The sequence below is a fragment of the Medicago truncatula genome, chromosome 5 (assembly GCF_003473485.1).
Source record: "Medicago truncatula cultivar Jemalong A17 chromosome 5, MtrunA17r5.0-ANR, whole genome shotgun sequence".
Taxonomy (NCBI): domain Eukaryota; kingdom Viridiplantae; phylum Streptophyta; class Magnoliopsida; order Fabales; family Fabaceae; genus Medicago; species Medicago truncatula.
The window spans coordinates 17,078,230-17,095,197 of record NC_053046.1 but is presented as its reverse complement, the minus strand read 5'-3'; the positions used below and the strand labels follow the sequence as shown (position 1 = coordinate 17,095,197).

Genomic DNA, 16,968 nt, shown 5'->3' with positions numbered 1-16,968 from the left:
AAATAAAAAAATTATAATATCTGAATCTCCATCTCTTGCTAGCCTTTAACAATATGGAATTGATGACATGAAAAAGGTCTAGCCACAAAGCCAAATTAACAATTCCATCATTATAATTAAAGACAACTGTCTCTGTAAAGAAGAACCCCTCTACTTGTCTCCTGACTAAGAAACTAGTTTATATCATAAGGAAAAAAAAAATTATGACTTAATAGTTTGCACATGCAAACACACTTCATATTCATTGGAATATTAGACAAGTTGAGGCATAGACGCAAACACAATTAATTTTTTTTTTCTTTATTCCATCCCCTTACACTAAACGTCATTTTAACATCTAATTACCTCAATTTTTTCTACAAATGCTTTTTTCTTTTTATTTATGCACATAAAATATATTTGCTTTCTTTATTTTATTTGACACTAGTATAGGTTACATAAATAAAGAAAAAAAGAAAAAAAAGTGATATATATGGAAGTTGATGTATAGACCTATAGATTCAAGCATCTCTCACCACCTCTCTCTCTCTCTTAGAACTTTCTTTTCCTTTCCAAATATTTACATAAGAAAAAAAAAGCTCTACCTAAAACTCTCCATCTTATTCAATTTGAAGGACTAATTTAATTTTCTCATAAGTATTTATTACAAGATGTTGTGAAGTAAGCCTTATTGTCTTTCTCACTTGTTCTTTGAAAATTAATATCTTGGTTTAATTTATTTTAACTTTTGAGCATATTAAATCTTCATTTATGCATTCAAAGTAGTGATCATAGATTTATGTATGATATCAGATAGCTAGTCTTGAAGATTTGTGGCAGGCTTAGATAAGCAACAATGCATGAGATGGCTTTTTTCCAAGCAAATTTCATGCTACAAACTCCTCATCACCATGATGATCATCATCAACCATCTTCACTGAACTCAATTCTACCTCAAGATTATCATGGTATGCATATTCTCTCTAACCTATGTTGCATCAACACATCATATTAAAAACATTTCCAGTTTTTTTTTTAACGGAAAAATTTATTAAAAACATGATCCCTGCTCAAGGCGAACAGAGACCAGTATCAGAGATTAAAAACATTTCCAATCTCTATGTGTCTTGTGCAAGTGCTTCATAAACTGTAACTCTTATTCCTGGTTTCTAATGTAGGGGGACCATCATTTCTAGGGAAGAGATGTATGTCATTTTCATCGGGGATTGAACTTGGAGAAGAAGCAAATATACCTGAGGAAGATTTATCTGATGATGGATCACAAGCTGGAGAGAAGAAGAGGAGGCTTAATATGGAACAAGTGAAGACACTTGAGAAGAGTTTTGAACTTGGTAATAAGCTTGAGCCTGAGAGGAAAATGCAGCTTGCAAGAGCTCTTAACTTGCAACCTAGACAAGTTGCTATATGGTTTCAAAATAGAAGGGCAAGATGGAAGACAAAGCAGTTGGAAAAAGACTATGATGTTCTTAAAAGACAATATGATGCTATTAAGTTAGATAATGATGCACTTCAAGCTCAGAACCAAAAACTTCAAGCTGAGGTTTGTAGTTTTCTCTTAACTCATAATCATAGTTTTAATATATTAGGATTTTAAAGGTTTATGCAACGGCATCACAACCGCAATTGCGTTTATTTTGCTGTAATGTAAAAGTTTGCAGCGTAATTAACCGAAGTTTACCGTTCTTTCTTCGTCATGTGCAAAGACTTAATTATTAACAAACTTTCCAATTAAAAAAAATTAACCAAAATTCAAAATTGTCCTCATAATAACACAATTTCCAATCATATATATTGTAGTTTAGTTGCTTGCTTTCATTTTATTTTTTGCTTAATTTATTATTTTTCATAACAATTGAAAAAAGAAATAAATGATCTAGAACTAAAGCCTTGCTTGATTTTATTTTACAAATTTTGTAGAAATAATACTATTTGGTAATGATGATACTTCTTTTTGATGTAGTTATGCTTTTTTGACTATCTGCATAGTTTTCAGAACCTTTCCTTTCACCTATTCTCTAACAACAACTTTATCAAAAGCTGCTTTTTCCAATCAACTAAAAGTAACTTAATCAAGATCCAATGATTTTATTTTCACTTCAATGACATCTTTCTCTTAAATAGGTTACTAGTTTTCCACATAAAAATGTCTCATCTCACCATATTGTATATATAGTTTCTAGACATTTTATTTTATAAAATTATCACAATTCCAATTTTGGCCTCAATATAATTGTTTTTGAGGTCTTTGCAACGACATCGCAACTGTAATTGTGATCGTATCAGCCGCGCGCAGTTTCTTGCCGCGAAATTAGAACCGAACCAATAATTAGATAATTTAAATTTGTTACAGATATTGGCATTGAAAAATAGAGAACCAACAGAATCAATCAACCTGAACAAAGAAACAGAAGGATCAAGCAGCAATAGAAGTGAGAACAGTTCAGAAATCAAGTTGGATATGTCAAGAACACCAGCAAGTGATAGTCCTCTTTCTACACATCAACATACAACAAGCAGAACTTTCTTTCCACCATCTGCTAGGCCTTCTAGTGGAATTGCTCAGCTTTTCCAAACTTCTTCAAGGCCAGAAATTCAATGCCAAAAGATTGATCAAATGGTCAAAGAAGAAAGTTTAAGCAACATGTTTTGTGGTATGGATGATCAAGCTGGATTTTGGCCATGGTTGGAGCAACAACATTTCAATTGAATCAAAAGGAGAGTTAATTAATTAATTTAAATTAAAATTTGAATGTTGTTTTTTTGTTTAATGTGAAATCAAAAGGGTGTTAATCTGTCACAATATTTTATGAGTTATTTAATTGAAAGCCTTGTTTTGGAAAAGTTTAAATTCATGTATAAAATAGATTTTATCTAATAGAAATTTTATGATCAACTTGAATCCGTTGCATCTACTTTATGGTGCAACCGTTGTAAAGACCATTAATCTTAAAGAGATAAAAAAAAAATTCTTTTGATTAAAATCTTTACCGATGTTGCACCATTGAGCAGTGACATCCGTTCTTTATTTTTGTCGAGTTTAATTTTTTTCATATGAATGAATAAAGGGCTAGTCACTTTCTTTTTCCTTTTTTGAATTACCTAATTTGATTAATATATATAAAGTTCATGCAACTTTGAGTGAAGTTATCATGCTGAATTAATTAATATGGAATTAGAAAAAAAAAACCATGCTTAATATAGTACTATATGGTTCACTAAAATAAGGGTAGATTCTCTTCTTACATTGCTTAAACCATTTATTTAAGCTTGCTTTGGAAACATACCTTTGTATTAATTAATCGTATGTATAGTAAAAATGTTTGATATTGCTTTGAAGAAAGACCCTCTAATGATTTTTGCTGATTTCATCAATCAGTACCAACAATGAACATAATCTATACGACTTAACAAATATTGTATAAAAAAAGAAAGAGAATCAAACACACATTCCAAGAGAAGAAGAAGACAAACATATGGATGAGTGGAAGAAAACAAAAAAAGTTGGAAATGGTCATTTCTCGTGAATGAGACATTGTCGATTTTGTTGTTCATGACAAAACTAGAAAAGAAAGTGTACCGTATGAAATTAATTTTTTCAGGTACTTACTATTATAAACGGATACATATTAAATATGTACTATATAATTGTAGAAGTCACTTTCAATTATTGTCAAAAAATAAAGCTACTTTCAATTATAAACATATCAAATCAAATCTTTATCCATGTGGTTATAATTTAATTTCAAACTCTTATATATAGAAGAACAAGCATTAAAAGATATTTTCTCAAAAAAAAAAAATCATTAGAAGGATAAAGTTTCCGTAAATGAGCAATTCAATTATAAGAATATAGTGAATAATATCGATCATTAATGGATAAATCATGAGTGATTACAATGTCAAAAAAAAAAAAATATTGTTGACAAAACAAGGTCAATTATTTAATTTTCCTTAAAAAAATGTTAATTATGTCTCCGTGAATATAGCTCAATCGACATGAACATTGCAATATACAGGTCATAGTTCAAATCCTAAATTCCCGATTTTTTCACCTTAATAGTTAAATATCTAGTCATTAGGTTACTTTATAAAAAAATGTCAATTATTTAATTTCTAAATTAAGAAGTCATCTCTTTAAGTGAGTTATAGAGAATTACTCTATGTCTCTTGACTTTAAATTCTTGATGAGAAAAAACACAATTATCTTAAGATATAAATTTTATCTTAATTTCAAATGTTTACTTTTTAATGTGATATAATTTTTGAAATTCTTGCATGGTACATAGTGTACTAAATTATGATAAATAGTAAATAAAGATATTTTATGTTATATCAAGCCAAAATTGGCCGTACCCACTTATTTAGTGTGATGAGCACTTGAGCAGAGTACTCATTTCACTATACACCAATTTTAGGGTCACCTTCATGTGAGATCACTGTCACCCACTCTCTCTTGCATTCATCTAATTTCATTTTCACCTCCACTTTTGTTCACCTCTTTTCTTGTACACTTTCTTTTTCCCTTATATAGATTTTATGGCAATGATGACAAATTGGTCAACATTACATTGAAGCTAGCTTATCCAATATATAAACTGCTGAAATCTATTAGTCAAAATTGCACTCTAGCTCCCTACGTCATACCTTCTAGTAATAATATAAGTATAATAGTAATAATAGTGTAAAGTGTAAACTTTTTCCTCATGTGAGTGTTCATGCAGATATGTATATAATATACTTCCTCAATATATAATTTATATGTCAACAATTCACATTAATCACGTATGATTTAAAAAAATAGTTATAATTAAAGTTTTTTTTTTTTTTAATAATCTGAAGTTATATAAATATATATAAAAATATGTATTATTTACACCTTGGTAATTAATTTTCTTTGGTGATGTGTTATTTTCAGAGTATGGAGGACCATCACATCATCAAATAACAAGGGCTATCACAAATGAATCTAGTCACTGTCTTGTATTACTTTTTTTCCCTTATAGAATGCTTCTTCCATGTCTCCGTTAGCATAGCTCAGTTGACAGGGACATGCATTGTTATATATAGGAGCTGGAGTTCGAACCCAGACACCCACACTTTGAAAAAGATGAATTTTAGCCACTAGGATACCTGAAGAAAAAAGAAAAAAAAAAAAAAGCTTCTTACATCATTTTTTTAATTTGCTCCAAAACATGCTTGAATATTTGATATAACCATATATATATGTAATTATCATGAGTACTCCAACTTGCTGGTCATAAGGAGAGCTCAAAGATCATCACATTGGGTCAAGAACAATCACACAAGTTTGTCGAACACCATATATATCTTTACTTAAGTATTTACCGCATTAGATTTTTAGATCCTCTCACTTATATGTTTCTCGATTATCACTTTTTCAATAATGTATGGCTTTTAATTCACACTCATTAATACTTTAAACACTCTAATATTGAATTACCTTATACATGTAAATGGACTTGGATTTCATTCTAAAAGTTAGTTCAAAAGATGAAGATATGCAAACATGTTTCTCATAAAGACAGTATATGAGAAAATGGAGGCCTAGTGTTTGTATTATGAGTAGTGCATTAATCCTCTTTATTGGATTATTAGAAAGTAGAAGAGGTGGTGTATTATGAGTTGTTGTGTTAGGGCTATCTCAGCTTCTTTTTACTCTTTTTCGTTTGTCTATTTTTAATTGGGTGTATCTCTAGTACCCCTAAACACTTTGATCTTTTTTTTATATTAATATTACTTACTCTTTTGCTGGTAAAGAAAAAAAAGACATTATATGAGACGTGGAAAAAAAAGTGAAGACGACTACTCAAATCACAATGTTGAAAGTGTCTATAAGCCAAAGTGTCTCTCGCTCGATGGTATTTGATTTATTTATTTATTAATTTGATATTCGATCTAAAGACCGACTAATCCAGATTCAATCCCACATGTATGAGAGGGTACAATACGTAAATGGTTGACAAAAAGAATTTGATTATAAGACCTAGAGAGTAGCATACTCCGACAGAATAGCATACTCCGAGAGAGTAGCATACACCGCCTAGTCATACAATATATTATCCCTAGAAAGAATAATTTGCTTGCAAGCAATTGCCTACCGAAAGGCACAGACCTTTGAAATTTGGAATTTGGAACCTGCGTATTGAATAAGATCCCTTAATCTCACGGCTTCATGTAAACCTATGAAGCACGGATACGGACACAGACACCAGATACGACTCGGACACTGATACGCCAACACAGCTAATAATTTGAAAAAATCAAAAAATTCATTGTAATTACAAGTGTCGGTGTTAGACACAACACGCCTAATCTAAGTAGTGTCCGTTAGGAATCCATTAATTTCTTATAGTTTTTTGTTTGAACAATTTTTTTTAAGAAAAATTTATTAAACATATGAGAATCCATTCCATTAATTTTTTATGAGCAATTAATTTCTTATAGTTTATTGGGTAATAATTCATTTCTTATGTGGTTAAGTATCAAATATGTGTTTGTGTAAATATAAACAATACATGTGATACAATCTGCATTGCCTCCAAAATATCTAATTATATATTTAATATTACGCTGTTATACTTATGGGATCATGTGAACTTGGCTTAAACAAATTGTTTATTGGTGGAAAATTTTGGCATTCTAGTGACAATTTCAGAAGCCAACTATAATTTTAAGCAATGTTTTTATCAGTGGACATGTATAATTAACAAATAGTGGAATCGTTTAGTGGCCACGTGCTTGGAGGTTCCTGATTGGACAAGCACCATATATATATATAGAGGGTGGTTAGGGTTTTCGAAAAGAGATGCTGAAAGTGAACATTTCTAGCATGTTTGGGATTATAATGCCCATAAAGAGTGTGGAGAACATGTGACTCTTTGAAATTTCAGTAAGCAATTTATAATTTTGTAATAATTGATCTTTTCTTTATATTAGAATGAAGTATTTTATTTTTGTAATGTGTCATTGTATAGAGGAACCAAATCTCATTGTTTATGGGAGATACTCAAAAGGATAAAACAGAATGATTAACCTATAGTTAATCAAAACTTAACAGCTGAGTTTGTACTAAGATATAGACATATCACATATGTTTATCAAAATATTTTTTTTTATTATTAAAAGAGTTTCTTTTTTTTTGAAAGATTATTAAAAGAGTTATATATATGAAATTTTCAACAATTTTAATATTTATTTTCTGATCCGCTATCAATTTACATCACACTAAAAATTTACAAAAATAATGTTAAAACAATATTTTTTTGAAGGAATATTAAATCATGTATTTTACCAAAAAACAATTATTATAATGTATTTTATTCCATAAATTTACATCACACTAAAAATAATATTAAAACATGTGGATTCTGTCAGCAACTACTCAGACATTTTTATGAAGCATTTTAGTTGGCTACGGCAACTATACTATAGCTAGGTTATGAAGGAAAAGCCTATATATATACTATAATATATTGACAAAATTTTCCATATCTATTATGAGTGCAAAGTTAATTTCATCTAACTTCGAGGTTGATGCTATGAGTTAGTTAATACATGTGCTGCCACTATCCAATAATTAAGTTGTACGGTATCTATTTGGATGAGCAAATAAACTTTACTATCATTGCTTAATAATTTAGTATAATTTGCCCTAAAAAATTGTAATATAACTTGATTTAAAAAATGTAAAACCTGGTATAATTTATTTAATACGTAGTAATAGTATAACAATTTCTATGTTGTTTGAGGTGGAAAACAGATGGAGGAATCCCAAGACAATGTCATACTCATATCTGGTATGTGTGGAAGACATTGGATTCTCTAAGGTACTAAATATAGGATAAATTTTTCAGCCACCAAGTCATATTATAGTGCCTGCCCATGTGATGTAAGTGTGTTCTGGTCAGCTCTTGTCGACCCTACAATATATTATACCGAAAATGCTAAAAAAAATATATATATCCTATGTTCAAAAGTTAAGAATGAAAATTTTATTTTAGGGTTGATATGTTTAACATTATAAAAAGTTGTTTTTCTACATAAAAGTTATTAATTATTTACATTTTTTATTCTTAGCAAATATCTTAAGAATATTTGTTAACATGATATTATATCATATGAGAATTTTTTTGGGCGATAGATAAGATTTAAATCAAAATTATAATTTTTATTATTGATAAAACTATGCAATTCGATCCCCATGAGTTTAACTCAGTTGGTAGGGATATTGCATGTTATATGCAGGGGCCGGGGTTCGAACCTCGGACACTCCACTTCTCCACAATTATATTGTGTGAGATCTAACAACTAGACTATTTGACCAAAAAAACTATGCAATTCGTCTCTTTACTTTATTTAATGTAACACTTTCGTTATTATCTTCTTTTTTTCGATTTAATCGTTTATATTATAAAATGTCAACATTGTGTTCTTTTTTTATTAAAAAAAAAAATCAAAAAGAAATTTATATTTCATTGAAAAAATCTTCTAAAACCCACAAGTCCGTTTTTTCACAAACCTTAATCATCTTTTTCCCATCATCAAAGAAATAACCATAACCAAAACAAGAAAATAATCATAGCCATATTCCAACTTGGTACCCAAACAGGAGAAGCAGAAGAAAAATTGAAAAGAAATGGTGATAAAAGGTGAAGATTTGTTGATGTTGTTGGAGTGTTAGGTTGATTGATGAGAGAGAAAATAAAGATGGAGTTTTGATGAAATTCTGCAATTTGTTTATGAAGTTATGAAATTTGGGTTGATTTTTTTTTGGTTTTTTTAATGCATTTTATGGATTTATAACATAAATGATTAATTCAAAAAGAGAAAAATAAAAAACAAAAGTGTTATCTGAAATTAAGTTAAATAACGAAATGTGTAATTTTACCTTTATTATTTTATTGTCTTAATAGATAATAATCGTTTTTTACAACAAAAAAATAAAATAATATATATTTACACATTCTTTTTTATGAAAGAGTATATTTACATATTCTTAAAAGCTTTCTTTTTTTTTTTGAAAAGGCCAAAGAATGATATATTATTAACAAGGATATGATGTTTGCGCACAAGATGTGCTAGAAACAATGCACCAAAATCTCAGAAACAACAATCAGGAAAAATGTTGTAAAACCGCAAAAAAAAAAAAACCGCAAAAGAAAAAAAAAACACAAGCAACATTACACGACAGTTGAAACACATAAAATAGGATTAAGCCTCCAAAATTGATAATCATAATCGAAAGTAATATATTTCGACTTTAACCACCAAAAGGATAGAAGCTTAACCCTTTTCACACAATGTTTGAATTAATGTTCTCCTGTTTATTCTGAAAAATGCGACGATTCCGCTATTTCCAAATGACCCAAACCACCGCGATCCAAATAATATGTAGGGAATATCTAACTTTAGTCGAAAATACCTCTAGGCCACCAAATTGAGTGAGATGAGACATTAACTTTTCGTGGAAAGTTGTAGAGAAACCGAGCCAACTACCTGTGAGTTTCCAAATTTTTACCGTAAAAATCACATTGAAAAAATAAATGATCTCTGTCTTCAGTTAAACCACATTTTGCAGAACAACCCTGCTCGACATCCGTAAAAACCCTCCTTTTAAATAAATTGTCTTTTGTAGGAATACGATTCAAACCCAAACGCCAAGCAAATATTGATACTTTGAGATGAACCACTTTAAGCCAAAGAACCTCATAATTGTGAATAGTAGTAATATTCTGCAAACCCTCTGTCAGTTTATCATAAGCACTACTGACTGTGTAACCATGATATTAGTGTAAATGCCAAATCCATCTATCCTTAGAAGCCACCTGAAAAGCAAGGGAATTAAGTTGTTCCACACATTCCCCCACCATCTCCGCCTCCCACGAAAATAACCGCCTCCGCCACTTCTAAGCCTCACCATTCACTTCCCACCACAAAGAAAACATCTCCGCTACCATCACCAACTTAAAAGCTTTATTATAAAAATTATTTCAGTTTTCTTTTTTAAGTAGTAAGAGACATATTTGGATTTTTTTTTTTAAACGTACATATTAACCCTTTTATTTTAGTGATGTTGAAATTAACTAATTATAATTTATCTTGTACATCCAATCCTTACGATGATTACTCTTTTAAATTAATTATGTTGTTAAAAGGTGATGTAACTTCGTCATTTGTAGTTGTAGATTTGTTATCGAATTAAAAACTGCATATTAATGGTATGTTTTGAATGAATGTCGAGATAATGATTGAGAACGACGAAGGGTGGCCACTTTTAGTGATGATATGATGATTTTGAAATTTGAATCGAACTTATGTTTAAAGATTTTAGGGTATTTTGTTAATTACCATGATATTGGTGCGAAGTTTCCACCGTCATTTATCAATGATTAAACTTCGTTAGAGAATATGTGGGACACATAAGGCCAGCTCTCTCCTCCAGGCTGAATTTTCTCCTTATGTAGGCGGTGGTGAAGCTAACGATATTTCCATGAGTTGGCCATGTATAACGAAATTTTTTTAAACATCTAACCTGATAGGCAAAAAAAATATTCACAATAACTATTACTTATATAAAATGTTCTTCATAAAATATACACTTGAACCAACAAGAACGAATTATACTAAAAATGCGGCAATAAAATATTGTACTAAAAAATCCACAGTAGAACAGTGGATTGTACCAAAAAAGCTACAACAAAAGAAATAAAAACTAATAGTGGCTATTTATGAAAATTGAACTCGACGGCCCTTCAAAGACTCAAATTCATCCATAATTGCATCTGACCTAAACATTTGCATTGTCCTTTTCGATGTTAATAACCAAGCTATTTGAAAGAAAATCATCACTCATTTTGTTTCTTTATTTTGTCTTGAGATTTTTCATTGATGAGAAAGCTCTCTTTGTTGTCGTTGTGGATACTGGGAGTGTTAAAACATGACGAATCAATCTATTAATTAAATGATAATGCTTTGACTTCCCTGATTCTACTAATTTTTTTCACAACTCAGAGAGTGTTGTTATATTTTGAAAAGACTAAGGTATATCAACAATGTAATGACTTAATTGCAACCTTAAATGAATTCTTTATTGCTCAGGGAAATCATAAGAATAAAAAGTCTCTGGTAACCTACAAATATAATTAACGTTAGCAAATACAAATTTAAGTTTTTTGTAGTCAATGAAGTCAAGACAATAAAAACAACATGCTAACTTGCAAATACTATCAATGTTGAATTCCTTGTGATTGTTGCTAGGATCCAAAATGTACTGAAACGTAAAAGTTCCACAGTTTGTACCCACTTGATCTGCCCCTTTACCTATTTAAAGTTCATCATTAGCAATCATATTTGTGGTGTTAATTTCTTGAGCGGCTTGCAATTGATCATGCCTTTTAGAAGAAGCCCTAACAATATTTATAACAAGTGTGAGTTGCGTAAAAAATTCATGAATGTGAACTACTTCTCTTAATGTCGCAACAAATGCCAAATGCAATATGTGAGCATGACAATGCACATAATAAGCACAAGGACAATCTCTACGCATCAAAGCTTGGAAGCCATTCAATTCACCATGCATATTACTAGCACCATCATATCCTTGACCTCAGGTATTTTCAACTTTAAGGTTCAAAAATGAAAGAACAAATGTTGATTGTCGGATTAGGTAAGTGTACCAAATCTTTTATCAAGTAATAAAGTGATAAGTAGAGCATCGTATCCACATGGATTGTCGTTTCGTCTAAGCAATTCGCGTTAATTATTTTAAAACAAAATAATAAATAAAAGAGTTGAGGGTTAGAGATTGCAATTTTTATCTAGTTGCAACAGAGCAAGTTACCTGCTTTGGTTGCAAAAATGTAAGCATCAGCTAGGATTCGAATCCTCTATATTCATTTGTTGGAATTAATTAACAGTCATGTCGCGTTCAGTTATTCTAAGTAGACTATCTAATTAAGTGATCAGTCCGTCGAACTTTCTAACCTAATCAGTTCGTCAAGTTGCATATGTTGATCCCATGGTGATCCCTACGTCCAGGGCCTTACTCTCTCAATTAATTTCGGTCTATCCCTCAAATGTTGAGTTGCACCTATTGGTCACACTGTGATCCTTACGTGTGGGGTCTTACTCCCTTAAAGGTAACTGAAACATAAACTTATGGTGGAGTTCCTAAATTTCCAAAAGTATGATGGTCAGTGTTCCTAAAGGGTTTTCCCATCTATGAATCTTAGCAGTACATAACACACTCTCCCTCTTGATAGTTCTACAAACAGGCAGCCCTATCAGCGTCTACCTTACCAAGGTTTGAGGAGAATGGAATTACTGGCCTGATTTAAGTCATGAAGTCGCCTATTTCCTTAATTAATAACTAGTTACATCCTAGGTTCAACAGATTTTACTCAAAATTAGTAATGTCACCTCCTAAGTACTTACTACTATGGTCAACTCGCTTTCGGTATCTTTCGTCTAGTTACTAAGTAATTACTTCCTAGATAGATAGATAGATATAAATATCAAGACATAAATATCAATATTAGGCCATGTCACTACCTAAGTGCCTAAACTAGGGTGGCGCTCCAGAGGAGACAAGTCTTACGCACAACAGTAAAATTAAATAGCAAACAGAAAATAACTGAATAAATGACATTGAATTAAATAATTATCTAACAAAATAAATAGAGGTTCATCTTTGAACCCTAGCTAAAAAGATTTAGTTACAGATGGTAACTAAAGACAAATTATAACTAAAGATAAATTACAAAAAGAAATAAACATACCCTAGAAAAACAAGGAAGATAGAGAGAGAGAGAGAGAGAGAGAGAGAGAGAGAGAGAGAGAGAGAGAGAGAGAGAGAGAGAGAGAGAGAGAGAGAGAGAGAGAGAGAGAGAGAGAGAGAGAGAGAGAGAGAGAGAGAGAGAGAGAGAGAGAGAGAGAGAGAGAGAGAGAGAGAGAGAGAGAGAGAGAGAGAGAGAGAGAGAGAGAGAGAGAGAGAGAGAGAGAGAGAGAGAGAGAGAGAAACTCCTCCTGAAAAGCTCCTAGTATTCATTGTAACAACCCGTTTTTCTCTACAATTATTTTAATTATTTATTATGTGTGTTTATATGCGCTTGTATGTGATTAATTGTCTCTGTGTGTATTTTATTCAGGATTAGTGGATTTTTGCTCATTATGGGTATTTTAGTCATTTTTAGACTCAAGGGTATTTTGGTCATTTGGTGAGCAAGAGTAAATTAGTCATTTTATTCATAGGGTTATGTTAGTGTTTTAAGTGGGTGTGATTATTTTTACCCAGTTACTAGTGAGTTGGGATAATTAATTAGAGACGATAATTATTCGTTATTTGACGGGTTAATTGAGTAAGAACTTTGATGAATTAGTTGGTAACAATATTGCGTCCATTAAGAAAATTAGAGACCTAGCCCAATTATGTGGTGACTATATAAACACAACACTTGTGAGAAAATGAGGTCTTTACATTCATTCACTCATTTCACAAATATTTTGAGAGAGAGGTATAGAGAGAAAGTAGATCAAGAGGAGAGAAGAGGAGCTAGACAAAGAGAGTTTGGGGTTTGAAGAGCTAGGAGCTAAAGTGAAGCTTAAGCTAGAAGAATCAAGGGCTAGAGGTAAGGGGATGGTTTCTTTTCCTCAATTAAGTGCTTTTGTCTCAATTGTGACTTTTGTGAATTTTGAATGATGACTTTCATGCTCCTAATTCAAGTGAATTTATGTGTACGATAAACTTCATGTAATTGTTGTGTTAAGATCTTAAACTTCATATTAGTTGTTTTTGATAAGTTGTTTAGAAGATTTTTGATTAATAGTGTAAATCATGAATTGGTGAGTGATTGTTGTTGAAACATGTTTGAATTCACTTCATAAATGTTGGTTTATGTTTGTATGTTGATGGGGTTTAAATTGGTGTAGTTGTTTATGAAGTTTGAATGAAAATTGTGGATTTTGGTGGAAAATGAACTAAGTGATGAATTTGAGGTGAATTGGTGTTATGACTTCAAGTTTGTAGTTGATTTGAATGTCTTTTTATGTTTACAAACTAATGTACAAGTTTGGGGTCGAATTTGAGGTCAAGAGGATCAAAATTAGGTTTTTGGTGTGAAAATTGGAGGGTTTCCTGAGAGGAAAACCCAAGAACAGGGTGACCTGTACTGGTGTAACTCGCTAGGCGAGTTGCACAGAACAGACACCCATGTTTTGGGTGTTCCCGGCATTCAGGGATTGATCCGGGTCGTTCCAAACTGATTCTTTTAATGTATTTAACTGTATTTAAGCCTTCTACATCTTTGGAAACATCAAATGAATTGGATTGAGATTGGTTTTGTGAATCGAATCAACACTTCTTTAAAAATGTTCAAGACCATGACAATTGGATATCAGTTGCAAATTTGTGGCATATTAAACAACAATTGGGGGAAGTAATATGGAATTGAATTGCATTTTTCTTATGAATGTAATGGAAGAGAGTGAAGAAGACTTTTTAATAATGGTCTTGCCTTGTGTCTCGATTTTATATTTTGCTAGTTCTTAAAATTTACTATTGATACAATACAACATAATATCCTTAAATAATCTCCTAAAATCATAAATATGTAAAAAATTATAAGGTAAAATTAAGCGAGTATCAATTGATTTATTTATGGGAAATGCTAAAGAGTGCACTTAAGGCATTGGTTAAGAAGATACAAATAGAAATATTGCATTGAAAAACGGTGAAAAATGATGAATTTGACTTTTTAAAATTTAAAATATTGCTGAATTCCTTGCAAACCTACTACTTTTGGTTCCCTTAACAAGTGCGCTTAGGGCACTTGTTAGCATATATATATATATATATATATAACGAAGTCGAGTTAAACATAGTTCAAGTTCAACTCGTTTATATAACGAAGTTAATTTTTTGAGCTTAAGTTCGGCTCATTTGGTTTGTGAACCAAGTTCAACAAATTAAATATCGAATCTAGTCTCAAACTATTTTCGAGTTACTTCGGTTCATTGTCAGCTGTAATTGAGATCAAACCTGTGTGATTTGAGATCAAATAAATCCAATTAATGTTGCTTGTTGTTAGCCTATTAGTGTTAGGTCACCATAGCAAGACACTTTGTCTCTCTTCTCTTGTATTCTTATGTGTTGCGTAATTGTGTATTGTGTGGTGTTGTGAAAACTGAAAAGTTAAAAAGCGTGTATCCACTTATCCTTGTTTTATTAATTGTGTGGTTGTGTTGTGTAATTGTTTTATTAACTGCCATTAGTATCAACACCAGTCAACTCCCGTTGCAATTGATTCTGCGTGGTTGAGGTTGCACCGATCATTTTTGTGGTCCACAACACATAGAAAATTGTACACATAATCATGTTTGGCTCATTTGTTGTAAAACACAACAAAGAACTATGAACCCTTATCTAATGGATTTGAACACCAAGCGATTGTTTAGAACTTGATTATACTGTCTTGCCAACTGACATATTTTTATCATGATAAAGTTCAAAACATCTTGGAACACATTCCCTTTCATCATCAATCATCTTATAAAGTAACATTTATCATTTTCTATTGTATTACATGCAATGTTTGAATCTAGATCATTTCATGTTATTTGTTGTGGTTAACAACAGATGGATGAAAGTTGGTTTGTTGAGTTTAGAGGAAGAATTTTTGTTTTGTTAAAGAAGTGTGAAATTGTGAGTTTTTGTTCTAGTATAAAGCAAAACTAGAACGCAACAACACTTAAGTGTCATTGGTACAACAACAGTTAACTGCGGTTGAAGTGCGAACAACATTTAACTACTGTTGGTGTGTTTACTAGTATTTTTGGTAAACAATACGGGCTGATTTTGATTATTACAAGCAGGATAAAACCATAAATCCTAGGACATGTTGTGCATTTGTTTTCAAAAAAAAGAGTACACGTTCATAGGTTGCTTAATGAACAAGACGGGACCGTATGGCGTCTTTCGACATAAAAAAGTTTTAAAGTGAAAATAAATATAGTAAATGCAAGATAAAAGTTCTAAAAGTTAAAAGTGTAGAAACTTAAAGAAAAGATAAATTGCATTACATTAAAAATAAAGGTGGTTCGACAAATCCTTTACATACATTTTGTATTACTCTTTTCTCTCGCGCTGGTACTTCTGGTGTTGTAGAATTTCTATAAGTGATTTGGGACCCGTTTTCCCCATGGAAAACTACTATTTATACATAGCAAAATAACTGGAAAAAAAAAAATCTAACTCCACAATCAACACTTCTTCCATGTAGACAACCACTTGTCTCCCACGTTTCCATTGAGCAAAACTGCTTGTCTTTGAATTTCGAAATCGACCCACCTCAACAGGAATTGCTTGGCTTCGACGGTATTGCATCCTTGACTCACGTCCTGTCAAACTCCTCAAGTTTAAAAGAAAAGACTTCGATTCCTATAAAAATAAAAGTCAACTAATATTGACCGTATTAAATGAGTATGGTAAAATTACCAGACAACATGGTGTCAATTTGGTCATTTTAGGATGACTGTGAGAAATTTTAGAGGCCTAAAAAGTAATTTTCTAAAATTTTTAAACACATTAAAACCATTGGGCCTCACTTCACTTACATTAGAATTACAAAGTGGTCCATAATCAAGTCAAATACTCATCACGTGGCTGTTGATTAAAGAAGGGTCTTGTTAACTTGTGCCCTTAAGGGCACATATTAAGGTTTCTATAGAGAGTAAGTATTTATTGAGAAACATTAAATTTTAATTCTATCATAAATAAATTGGTACAATTTACGATGCATAATTTCCATCTTTGGACGCTAAACATGGACCTTAAGGGCACAAGTTACATTTACTTTAAAACAATTGTCATGTGGCTAAATCACAACCACTTAAAAAAGTGGTCCCCACTACATTTTTCAACCAATACCATAACAGAAAAAGAAAAAAACTCAT

At 31.2% G+C, this 16,968-nt stretch overlaps 1 protein-coding gene across 1 annotated transcript; it reads left to right on the top strand.

Moving 5' to 3' along the window:
* Positions 1–480: 480 nt before the first annotated feature.
* Positions 481–2,877, top strand: LOC11411421 (homeobox-leucine zipper protein ATHB-13). Its single transcript, XM_003613594.4, has 4 exons — positions 481–660; positions 793–947; positions 1,158–1,540; positions 2,351–2,877. Exons 2-4 carry the CDS (start codon positions 836–838, stop codon positions 2,705–2,707), a joined length of 852 nt encoding a protein of 283 aa, XP_003613642.1. The 5' UTR covers positions 481–660; positions 793–835; the 3' UTR covers positions 2,708–2,877.
* Positions 2,878–16,968: the final 14,091 nt, after the last annotated feature.